This window comes from Letharia lupina (genome assembly GCF_014066315.1).
Source record: "Letharia lupina isolate WasteWater1 chromosome Unknown contig_6, whole genome shotgun sequence".
Taxonomy (NCBI): Eukaryota; Fungi; Ascomycota; class Lecanoromycetes; order Lecanorales; family Parmeliaceae; genus Letharia; species Letharia lupina.
Window position 1 is genome coordinate 556,285 of NW_023502975.1, and position 11,640 is coordinate 567,924.

The window sequence follows — 11,640 nt, forward strand, 5'->3', positions numbered from 1 at the left end:
TGATCCGAACGGAAAATGTCCTACGATCGAGGGCGGGGAGCGAGCGTCGGAGCCACGGACCGAGCACGTGGTGGGTGGGGCTGGCCGGACAACGTTTCCCATGTGGATTTTCTGGGCGCATCCACTCGGGTTTCAGACTGGGAGGTATAAAACGGTGGTCGCGGGCACGGGGCTAGGCCGACGCCAAACCGTGGAGTTGTGATCGCTCACGGATGCGTTCGAGGGGGTATAAGTACTGGGTTGCCTCCGGTGGAGCTTATCGTTTGTCCCATCTACCTTACCTCTTCTTACATTCCTCACCCCCAGCGTCATTCTCGATCCGGCAGACCGAACAAAACAAGGGTGGTTTCGAATCCTCACCATGAAGCTCGCATTCTTCATCCTCGCACTATCCGCAGCTATCGACTCAGTATGCGCAGCGCCTGCACCGGCGGAAGCAGGTCCGGGGTCTATAGGTGGTGCGTGTGCTTGAACTCCTGGAGGCCCTTGGCGCGTCGTTGCTGACTGGCGCAGACTCTTGCGGCTCTTTCTTCGATTGTGAAGCGGGCACGTTTTGCTTTCGGGGGAGATGTGTTTGAGGAGCTCTTGGGTTGGTGGTTTAGACTCGAGATGATCAAGTTTCTGGGTAGCTGACATCGTTAGATGGTTTGATAGGGTTCCGTCGGACATGCTGGCGATGTTCATGGTTCTGAGCCGGGAGGAAACCTTGTGAAACGGATTGTATAGGGCAGACCAAATTTATACAAGGGATAGACGTGGAGACATTGATACCTCATGATACAAAAAATAGAAACCTTCATAACATTCTTCCTGAACAGAAGTGATCGTCGTGCCAAAAGTTCCGACCATCTCAAATGTCTTGCTTTTTCATTTTTCTGCGTTGTCTAGTGCTGCAGCCTTTGTGCACAGTTCGCCTGTTAATCGTCACTTGTCGTCGGATCCCATGCGCAAGGCGAGTATTCCGTAGTATGCAGCGACTTCATGTCCTCCGCCGTCAGTTCGAAGTCGTAGACATTGGCATTCTCCTCAATCCTTGAGTGCGTCACGGACTTGGGCAATGGCACAAACCCCTGCGTGGAATATCAGTCACTCCAACTTAAGTCTAGCCGTTGAAAAGCTCCCACCTTCTGCAAACTCCACCTCACCAACACCTGCGCCGGCGTCTTCCCATACTTTTCCCCCAACGCTTGCAAGACTTTCTCCTCAAATCTTTGGCCCCGCACAATCGGGCAATAAGCCTCGATAACCACTCCCTTCTTCTGGCACCACTCTACGATTTCAGGCCTTGTAAGCCAAGGATGCAATTCCCATTGCCCAACACTGATCTCTCCGCCTTGGCCCTTGCCGTACTGTCCTTCAAGCTCTTTGATATAAGACTCCAACTCGTCGAGATGGTGAACGCCATAGTTGGAGACGCCGATGGAGCGAATGAGTCCGGCGCGTTTCGCTTCGACAAGAGCGAGCCAGGTGCCATTGCGGGCCGCAGTGCCGCCGTAAGGGGCGTGGATTAGGTACCTTTCAGGACAATCAGAGGAGATCAGTACCCAGATGTAGTACGGTACTAGAAGCATTCTTACAGATCAATGTAATCTAATCCGGTCTGTTTGAAGCTCGATTCTATTGATGCTTTGGTCTGCTCATAGCCCATTGATCGAGGGGGAACTTTCGAGGTGAAGAAAATCTCGCCTCGAGGGATCTTGCACTTCTTCATGGCATCTGCACAAGGCTGCTCGTTACGGTAAACCCTTGCTGAATCTGAACGTGATGTATGTTAGCGCGGAGTCTCCGATGGAAATCGAGCAGGGAAGCCTACCGACATGTCGATAGCCAGCCTTGAATGCGTGCAGGGTGACATCTTCTGCCACGTCGGCAGGTCTGATTGTGTACAATCAGTAGAGGTTTGATCAATGAGGCAGAGATTGTACGTTTGATAGACCTGTCAATCATGGCATCAGCTCTTGTTCTGAATTTCACTACAAAAAGCCCCAAACAATCCAATTTTAAAGACATCAAGATTTAAGCTGACAAGGCAACTTGTATAAAAGAGCACTTGCTTACTCCGTAACCTAACGCTGGAATGTCATAGCCTGAGAGCATTTTATATTTCGAGTTGATGTTCAGATCTGCCATCTTGGCCGATGCAAAGCTACGATGTTTAGGAAATTGTCGATGAAGATGGCTGAGCCTTGCTACTGCTTTCCTCATTACAGGAAATTGTCAACGAATATATATACCCGTCCTTTGTGCTTCATTCGAGGACAGAAAGGAGATGATGCTTTCACCACCTTGATATACGCTAGTCCGGGCCGAGCTCGGCGTATAAAATTATAAAACTAGGCCCGAAACGCGTGCTTATCGATAAGATGCTTGGCAGCTCGAGTAATCCCACGCCCAATTCTGCAACTTCACTTATTTTCTCTTTCCCCTCCGCAGAAGCGGAGGACGGCACATACCACCAGCAAATCCAGTCCTCAGGTTTGTTCTAACATCTTTTGTACTGACGTGGAGTTCGACTGAGATCGGAGAAGGCAGTTAGGCTGCTCCAACCGCCAGGATGAAGTACGTTTTGGTTTCTGGAGGTGAGTCTAACACTCTTGTGCTATTCTTGCCTATCCGTGACTGTGACTGACTGTCCTCAGGTGTGATCAGGTGAGGGGGTCTTTTTTGTTTCAACCGGTTTTATAAGAGCTGATATTATGCAGTGGAATTGGCAAAGGAGTCATCGGTGAGCGTCAAAAAATTCTCTGTGGAAGCATGTGGCTGACTGACGCGACTGAAGCCTCGAGCTGTGGACTTTTGTTGAAGACCAAGGGATTCAAGGTATAACACATTAATAGATACGCGGAAGAGGCGTGTTGGAGTTTTGTTCACTGATAGCCCTGCAGGTGTCTTCAATCAAGATAGACCCCTACTTGAATATTGATGTTCGTCTTGCCCCGCCCCGTGGTCTACAAAAGGGTCTAACTCGGGATAGGCTGGGCTGATGGCTCCGGCCGAGCACGGAGAAGTCTTTGTCCTTGACGATGGCGGCGAAACCGACCTTGACCTGGGGAACTACGAGCGCTATCTCAATGTCACCCTGACCCGCGATAATAATATCACAACTGGGAAGATGTACCAAAGCGTTATAGCAAAAGAAAGAGCGGGAAAATACATTGGCAAAACCGTGCAAATGGTACCCCATCTTACGGATGAGATACAAGAGACTATCGAAAGGGTTGCACGTGTGCCAGTCGACGACACGAACGAAAAGCCGGATGTTTGCATCATAGAGCTTGGTGGAACTGTCGGCGACATAGAGAGTACAGTGTTTGTTGAGGCTTTGAGAAGGTTACGGAGGACAGTGGGCAAGGACAACTTCCTGCAGATACATGTCTCTCTGGTTCCGGATATACATGGCGAGTTGAAGAGCAAACCGACCCAGGCCGCTATTCGAGATGTGCGAAGCCTAGGCTTGAGTCCAGATCTCATTGCATGTCGGTGTTCGAAACCCTTGGACCAAAAGCTCATAGACAAAATAGCTTTGTATTGCGACGTCGAACCGAGTCAGGTCGTGTCCGTGACGGATGTCTCCTCTCTCTACCGTGTGCCTCTACTACTGGAGTCCCAAGGTCTGACCGACCAACTCATTGACGTCCTCCGGCTGAAGCAGAGCGTTATATCATCATCGCTGGTAACGAGAGGGGTCCAAACCTGGAACGCATGGAAAGAACTCACTATATCCCGAGATCATTTCTTCAAAGAAGTTCGGATCGTTCTGGTCGGGAAGTATACTGATCATCCGGATGCTTACCACTCGGTTTTCAAATCTCTCGAGCATGCTGCCATGGCCTGCTCAAGAAAGCTAGTCCGGATAGATGTCCACAGCGGACATCTCGAAGCCGCCGCTGAAACCGAATCACCCGTGGCATATCACAAAGCGTGGCATCAAGTGTACACCGCGGATGGTGTGTTGGTGCCTGGCGGCTTTGGTGTACGCGCCTGTGAGGGAATGATTTCCGCAATCAAAACCTGCCGTGAGAAGAACACCCCTTTCCTCGGCATATGTCTTGGTCTACAGCTTGCCGCGATCGAGTTTGCAAGAAACAAGTGTGACTTGCCCCAAGCGGACAGCACCGAATTTAACAGTGACGCGGCCGTTCCTCTAATCATCGAAATGCCTGAGATAGACAAGACTACCATGGGCGCTACCATGCGTTTGTATGTCTCTCCAAGCAGATGTTACAAGAGAAAGATGCTGACTCTTCAATAGAGGAAACCGTGCCACTCACTTTTTACCAGGCTCTGAATGGTCAAAGATCTATAATCTCTATCGGAACGATCCTGGCTCCTCGATGCCTACTGCAAACGGTACTTCCCCGTTTGATGCCTCGAACAGCGACGACACATCTTCAGCCACCAAAGACATTCCAAACCACAATCCTACCGCGAACGGCACTGCGGTACAAGAGCCTTCCACAACATCAGATCCCAGTCCTCTAATCATCAATGAACGTCACCGTCACCGCTGGGAAGTCAACCCTGCTTACGTTGAAAAGTTGGAGAGCGCTGGCATGAACTTTATCGGACGCGATGACAGTGGCAAACGGATGGAGATTCTCGAACTCAAAGACCATCCATTTTTCGTTGGAGTCCAATTCCACCCAGAGTATTTGTCAAGAGTCTTGAGGCCCAGTAAGCCATTCCTCGGATTTGTGGCTGCGAGCGCAGGTATCTTGCCTGAGATCATTAACGGCAAAGGGAGAAGGGCTAGCTCGATGGGAAATGGGGAGCCATGACTGGTAGATACTCTGAAGCGCGTAAAGATATAGAGTCAGGTTACGTGAGTATATATAGATGACGGAGTTTGGTTTGAAGCATGCCGTGCTGCATGGTTTCGAGTGGATGCGTGCTCAACTGAGCATCATGAGGGCAGTGATAGGCGCCCAATTGGACATTTTAGGAGCGCTATATTCCCATAGAGGTTTGGAAGTCTTTCCAGACTAATGCCGGCAACGGCTAACAGAAGCATACAAGGCAATTTAGAACAAGGCGTGGATATCCGCGGTGAACGAGTGTTCAGCCGACATTGTTTGCTGATTGGTCGCCCTTGATCTGCAAGTCCCAGGATGGTTCCTCAGTGACTCTATAGCGGTACACACACAGTTACTATTACCTAAGCATCCACCTCGCACGGGGCTTCAGCATGCAAATGAAAGGCGACTGTGCCCGTTTATGAGGACAAGTTGCAAATGTGTCAGCCTTGGTCACACTCTACCTAGCAAGTCCGTCTCCACTGTCGAGCTGGCTCGTGCTTGCTACTTCGGCTGTTTGCGACCACGAAAGCCTGGTCGATCGAGTGGCCGAGGTGCAGGTGCTCTCGGCTCGTCGTCCAATCACACAGAAAGGGACTAACGCAACATCTTCGCCCCGTTTCTGCGGGGCTGTCTACGACTGTCGAGACGGAGACCCTGCTCCGGCGAGGCTGCTGAGTTCAGCCGTTCTCAGCCTCGTGCGTAGGTATACATCTCCGTTGTTCAAGGCTTGACATCCTATTTGCCTGAACTAATCCTCAACTTACCAGTCAGCGAAAAAAGTCCCATATGAGGTACGACCAATTACCTCTAGCGTTTCGATACTCTGCTCACTGGGAAAGGAACACTGCTCACAATTCCAGCACCGATTTAAACGCATCATAGGTCAATGCAGCATGTTGCGTATCACTTCCCTCGTCCTCTGTAGCTGGCCTGCGAAATGCTACCGATGCGGATCCGGCCATGACTGGGCGAATGCCCCACACGGCCGAGGAACCAGCGACATGCTTTGGAGCTGCCTATCCACCATTGTCTTCTGTGTTTGGACAGCCCTCCATCTGCCTGTACCTAGGGTATCCCGCAAAAAGGTCCCTGCTGCGATCTGTATTGTATTTCCCGAGTTCCTGATTATCGCAGCGACCATGCAGTTAGCAGATGATCTCCAAACAGTGAGAGACAAAATGACTTGGCAGGGGCTGATGAGACTAACCTAAGACGTGCGTTTATGTTCTATATGGTTGAATCTGTCCTAAGCCACCAATGGCTGAATATCAACAACTCTGTCAAGAAGACATGAATAACATCACGGGTAGTCTCAGACTCGCTTGGTATCCGATAAAAAAAACCTCGAGATATAAGATCGATCCCCTAGACGAAGATACCAACAAGGCAACAGCCTCCGTACCGCTAGACCAAGATTGGGTTTGAAAAACATATCGCCGCTAGCACTTTAGACTTCATTCTGTACAGCTGCCTAACCTCGATCGATTCCTGGTGGGGCATTCAGGAAAAAAGGGAGGAAAATGTCAGCTAGACGACGTTGTTCACTTTATGAAACAGTGAATGTGCGAAACCCCTTCTTGTGAGGATCCTCGCCGATAACAGCACCAACTGCAGTTCTATTTACTCCATTCGCTTATGCACATATCCATTCATTGGGGACATTCCTTCGCGTATCGCATTGTCGGCTCTATGTCGTCTCATCAGCCGCGTAAGCACCCGCATGCAAGGAATAAGCCGTCCCATGCAACTCTTCTAATGCGTTAATAAAAGTGCGTCCTCACTAAAAAGCATCTTCAACAAATCTCCCGACCTAGAGATGAGATGCTCGAATGCTGCCGTGGGACAAACATGTTCCTTGCTCGCTTGTCTATTTACGGCAGTGAACACGCTTGCCCTCACTTCCCTACCTCCGACTCTCTCGAACGCTTTTGCAAGTTCCCGGCTCGTGAACACAACGACTCTAGACGCAACCATAGACCCCCGCTTCGGCTTCATGGCAAAATATGGAGAAACCAATCTCCCCCTCACGCCCTGCTTCATGAACGTAGTGGAGCTGCTAGCCCAATACGCCGAGCTTGATTGGTTGAGCAAAGTCAGACAGCGCCACGGAGTTGTACTGCCTGCATACCCACAGGTAGAAATAGCCGTACTGCCGGCTGCTCCGGCAAATTCTGTCGAGGTCCGTCTCGTCGTTTGGGGCATTTGGGTCGGCATTCGCGATATCGTCACTAGGAACAGTTTCCACGAAGCTGAGTTTGACGTCCTTTGGGATCACGAGGTGGTGGCTTATATTTATTTCACGAAGCCGATGGACCTTCAAGTCACCGGCAGCAATGGGACTCTAGGCACTGATGAGCCCTTGACGCTGTTGCCTAGTCCCAACGAAACCACAGGCGGCATCCTCGTTAACGCTAACAGCACAGAGAGTTCTTCTGATGCCTTGAACGAAGGGCGCTTCAACTGGAGGCCTTTGTTTCCACCGGACGCCAAAACCCTTACTGTCGTTGAAGTCTTCCTCACGGTCATGGCCGGTCTGAAAAACGCAGCACCGCACCCAGCCTCTGAAAAAGTCCCCGGACCATACGCCTCAGCCGCCATTGATGTCTATGCAAATATGCAATTCTATCTTCACAAAAGAAGAATCCCACGCACTAAGCCGCCCTTCTTTCAGTACATTCACGTCATCAAGTCTTTGAGAATGGTTCCTGGGTACATGTTGGAGAAGAAGAGGTTCTCAGAAATGTTTTTCTCGATGGAGGTTAGCGGCATACCGGTGGGGGAAGGGTATTTGAAGAAGGGTCCTTACGCTCCTCCACGCTTTGTCTTGGGGGATATGCTTGGGCCGAAGGACAATGTGTCAATTTCGTGAATGTCTTCGGTATCTCGGAATGGTCATAGTATTTCAATCTGCTTGATACCAAAGATTGCAATGACCGGCTGTCCACTAATTGAAGGTCCTAGGATTCAAGTGCTCGTTGCTCTAGCTGAGCCCGTTCATTTGGTGACTGAGTTGCCAAGGGCAGCTTTCCATACTCGTTCTTAGGTCGCCTTCCTTTGTCTAGGTCTCCTTGGGCCTCTCCTTTCCTGGCGCTGCTTGTTGTCGTCTAGAATGATTTTGACCGTTCCATACGTGTTTCCACCCATCTTCTCCTCCCTAGAACGTCAAAGCATCATCCTCAAGGAAGCACGTAAGTTTCCACACCTTGTAGATGGAACGGGCTATCCGGTAGAGGCTAGACGATGATCCATATGCTTCGTCTGGCTCATCACATAAGCTACCTCAACCCTGTAGCTTAGAGATGGATCACTACACTTCTTGCACCACCTACTCTCCTTCTATACCGGTGGGAAGGAGAGTGAAAGTCTTGACTGGCGACATTGAACCGAACTCAATATCTCGCTCGGCTAAATTTGCCCTTCGTTGTCAGCTTTGGAGCTAAGCCGAAAACAGACCCTTATCGGTATGGATGCTTGGCAGAGCAATGCCCGTAAAGACAAACAATGGAGCCTCGTCTCTGCATGGGTCTATTATTGAGGAACAATTGATGAATAACACCGCACGACGATAAGCCGGGTGGGGCAAAGTTGGCCAATTATCCGGGGCCCTCGTTCCGAACAAGTGAGTGCGTGGTCGAGGCAAGCCATTTTCGCTTATCAGACCCACACCTATATCCCATTCGCGCTCTCACTCAACATGTTTAAAAAGTAATGTTGTTACTGTTCAACAAAACATGGTAACAAAGAAAGCAATGCGTCGTCTCTCTCTTCAACTCTCGAGTACTTCTCTTATTATTATCGCTAAATGTTGTTCGGTGTTGGATATCCATCAAGCTACTATCCTTCCAAGCGTAAGGTAGTCCCGATCTCCAAGAGTTCCTACGGCTGGCAAATTGTTATTGTCCGTCAACTCCATCATGGTCGTCCACAGCTCACTCTGTAAAATGCCCCGTGAGCCGTGGCTAGAGTACATCTGCTAGATGAATGCTAAAGGCTGGACTCTTACCGGAGTTGTAGAGCATGCAGTGTTATAACTCACTGCCATTTGTCGATCTCTGTGGCATTGTTCTGAGCCTTTTGTGCTGCTGTTGCTTTGATGTATTCGTGGGCAGCTGTGCCTAGACCCGACCATTCGGATGGAGAACCCGAATCTAGATCTCTGCAGGAAGGGTACCAAGCTAGGCACCCTCCAGCATTAGCTTCTGGCTATGGGGGTGGGGGGGGTGGGGTACTTGCCTACCATCTCATAGTTACAGACTTCTTGCATTGATTTCAGTCAGAGCTTTTGTAGCTGTCTCAGGCACATTGTCAGGTCTCTGCTTTGGGCGGCGGCGTCAGAAAAGGCACTATGTCTTCTCTCTTTAGGTATGGAAACAATAATCATGACCCTGGTGCAAGGCTGACGAATCTTGCGTTCAGACGGCGGTGGGGTTCGTGGAGTCGCGTCCCTCTTGATCTTAAAAAGAGTTACGTGGGTCCTCGAAGAGCGACTGGGTCCTGGAGTCAAGCGGCCACTGCTACCCTGTCAATGTTTTGAGATGATTGCTGGCACTTCAAATGGCGGATAAGTCTTGCGCTTCTCTTCACCCCGGAGTCCAAACGAGTCGTCGGGAAAGCCGTCAGTCAGACCAGGTGCTGAGACTTTTTCCAAAGGCTTATTGCAATTATGCTTGGCGTCCTAAAATGGATGTCGACACGTGCATAGACAACTACGTGGAGATGGCCCCTAGAATTGTCCCCAAGGTAGGTTTTCTAATCAGGCAGTAAAGCGGGAAACCTTTCCCATGGGGTTCGAGGAGCTGAACGATTTGACAGGGGGGCCCTCTTGTATGGACACCTTCAGCAGCAGGTAGTCGTCGCGACCAACAAGACAAAGCCGCCGTTGAGACTCGATGGAGTCAGCGGTGACGAGGACTTTCATGCTATTGTTGAGGATCGGCATGCCACACTTGAGGATCCTGCAACTCCACTCGCTGACAAAGAGTATTACCTGATGCAGACGATTGTAGAAGAAAGACTATCAGGACCGGGCGACAATGAGACCTTGCAAGCAATATCAGATTTGGCTCGATTCTACAAGAAATTGGGATTATACTTCAAGGCCGGAATGTCATACGAGCGTTTGTGGCATTGTTATCGTTCAAAAGACGGCGAGACTCGAGGACTCAGGCGCCGGCAGATGCCGTGGACTGTTACAAGAAGTCTGAGCGACTTACTGAGCAAATAGAACTCAACTTCCTTGAAGACGACCTGTCGTGGGCCGCATGGTACGGTGCCGAGGAAGTAGTCGGAACTCTGGTCCGGGTAGGTGCCAAGATCGACAGAACGGATGCAGCGGGCTATACGGCCCTACACAGGGCGGCCAGGAAAAACAATGGCGAAATAGTCCGTCACCTGTTGAAGGCGAATGCAACCACGGAGATCCGTAGCCTTGCTGGCTCTACAGCGTTGCATGGGGTATTCCTCTGGAAAAATAGCACATTATCCAGGGAACATCAGCTGCAAACCTCCCGAGTTGTGCGCATGCTGATGGAAGGGGAAGCCAATGTTGACACTACAGCCAACGACGGACAATCGGTACTCTGGACGGCGGCTCAGACAGGATCAACAACACATGTGCAAATCCTGCTTGACAATGGGGTACGTGGTGAAATATCGAACGACGGCTGCCGCACTGCCTTGTGTATAGCTTCGCGCTACGGCTACGAGGATGTCGTCAAGCTCTTGCAAGGAAGGCTGATTTTTCGGGCGATTTCGAACGCTTGAGCAAGGTATTCCCAACCCGGCATGTTATAATACAAATCGTGTTTGCGTTCTTTATTGACATCGATACGCATGAAGATCCGAAGACCTGTGCCGAGCGAGATTTGGCTCTACAAGCTGTTATATGCGCCGATCTCGACACAGGGAATGAGCTACTGCTAGGACCGTTGTGTGAGCGTGGGATAGACATCCATCAATCGACGTATGCCATATCTTCTCATGCGACATTACTACACAATGCTGCCTACATGAGACACTTGGAGGTGCTTGAGTTTCTGATCGCATCGGAGGCGGATGCCAATAGACTCGACGATTTCGGAAACAGCCCGCTTTCACTTGCTGCCGGCTCTGGGTATGAGGACGTCGTTGCGGTATTGCTTCCGATCATCAAAGACATCAACGCTCAAAAAGTTGAAGGATATACTGCTTTGCTTGTCGCAGTCTCTGGTCGTTATGATCGAATAGTCGATGTGCTTCTGGACGCTGGACCGCATATTGCCTCTCAAGAGCCGGGCCTGCATTCCCATCTTATTCCTGAAAGTGAAAGGATCTCTGGGTATGCATTGAACGCCATTTTGATCCTTTGTCTGGACGAAGGGCCAATAAGACCTTCCAGTCATGAAATCGACATCCTCAAGCTATCACTAAGAGTGGTAATCAAAGAAAGTCCGCAATCTGGGCCTAATGTAGCCACTGCATCCGCAGAACCCCATTCTGATCCACAACTTACCGGGGCTTCCCTTCAAGCGGTATCTGACAGTGTTTCATCGGGTCGCCACAGTATCATAACCTGTAAAGACGCTAAGGAGATACGAGGCGAGGAGAATTGGGAACGATTGAAAGCATGGGTCCTTGCTCGGGCTACGTCTGCGGCCTAGAACAGAGAAGAGGTTACGAGATTAAGGGATCTGGTGGATGAGCGCGTCTCGAAATGGGCCGATGAAATAGCAGAGATACGGGATGCTACTCTTCCCTTGAAAAGGATAGAGAAATTAATGCAGGGCTTGGAATCGACTTAGGTTTTCTACGAGAGCTGTGAGAAGTAATGAAAAGCGAAAGACCGTGAAGTCGATGTCGATTATTC

General features: G+C 50.2%; 4 protein-coding genes across 4 annotated transcripts; 3 read left to right on the forward strand and 1 right to left on the reverse strand.

The window, feature by feature from the left end:
* Nucleotides 1–917: 917 nt before the first annotated feature.
* Nucleotides 918–2,130, reverse strand: HO133_009054 (uncharacterized protein; the record flags this gene model as incomplete). Its single annotated transcript, XM_037299915.1, has 6 exons — nucleotides 918–1,070; nucleotides 1,125–1,515; nucleotides 1,578–1,755; nucleotides 1,814–1,875; nucleotides 1,926–1,936; nucleotides 2,059–2,130. 6 exons carry the CDS (start codon nucleotides 2,128–2,130, stop codon nucleotides 918–920), a joined length of 867 nt encoding a protein of 288 aa, XP_037154741.1.
* A 424-nt stretch (nucleotides 2,131–2,554) lies between these two features.
* Nucleotides 2,555–4,778, forward strand: HO133_009055 (uncharacterized protein; the record flags this gene model as incomplete). The annotated part of the gene is made up of 7 exons (XM_037299916.1): nucleotides 2,555–2,579; nucleotides 2,640–2,649; nucleotides 2,703–2,725; nucleotides 2,780–2,820; nucleotides 2,886–2,924; nucleotides 2,975–4,200; nucleotides 4,253–4,778. 7 exons carry the CDS (start codon nucleotides 2,555–2,557, stop codon nucleotides 4,776–4,778), a joined length of 1,890 nt encoding a protein of 629 aa, XP_037154742.1.
* Nucleotides 4,779–6,789: 2,011 nt separating this feature from the next.
* HO133_009056 (uncharacterized protein) lies at nucleotides 6,790–7,665 on the forward strand (the record flags this gene model as incomplete). The annotated part of the gene is made up of 1 exon (XM_037299917.1): nucleotides 6,790–7,665. The coding sequence occupies one exon, from the start codon at nucleotides 6,790–6,792 to the stop codon at nucleotides 7,663–7,665; it is 876 nt and encodes a 291-aa protein (XP_037154743.1).
* A 1,811-nt stretch (nucleotides 7,666–9,476) lies between these two features.
* On the forward strand, nucleotides 9,477–11,434 carry HO133_009057 (uncharacterized protein; the record flags this gene model as incomplete). The annotated part of the gene is made up of 4 exons (XM_037299918.1): nucleotides 9,477–9,536; nucleotides 9,637–9,913; nucleotides 9,973–10,433; nucleotides 10,565–11,434. The coding sequence occupies 4 exons, from the start codon at nucleotides 9,477–9,479 to the stop codon at nucleotides 11,432–11,434; spliced, it is 1,668 nt and encodes a 555-aa protein (XP_037154744.1).
* Nucleotides 11,435–11,640: the final 206 nt, after the last annotated feature.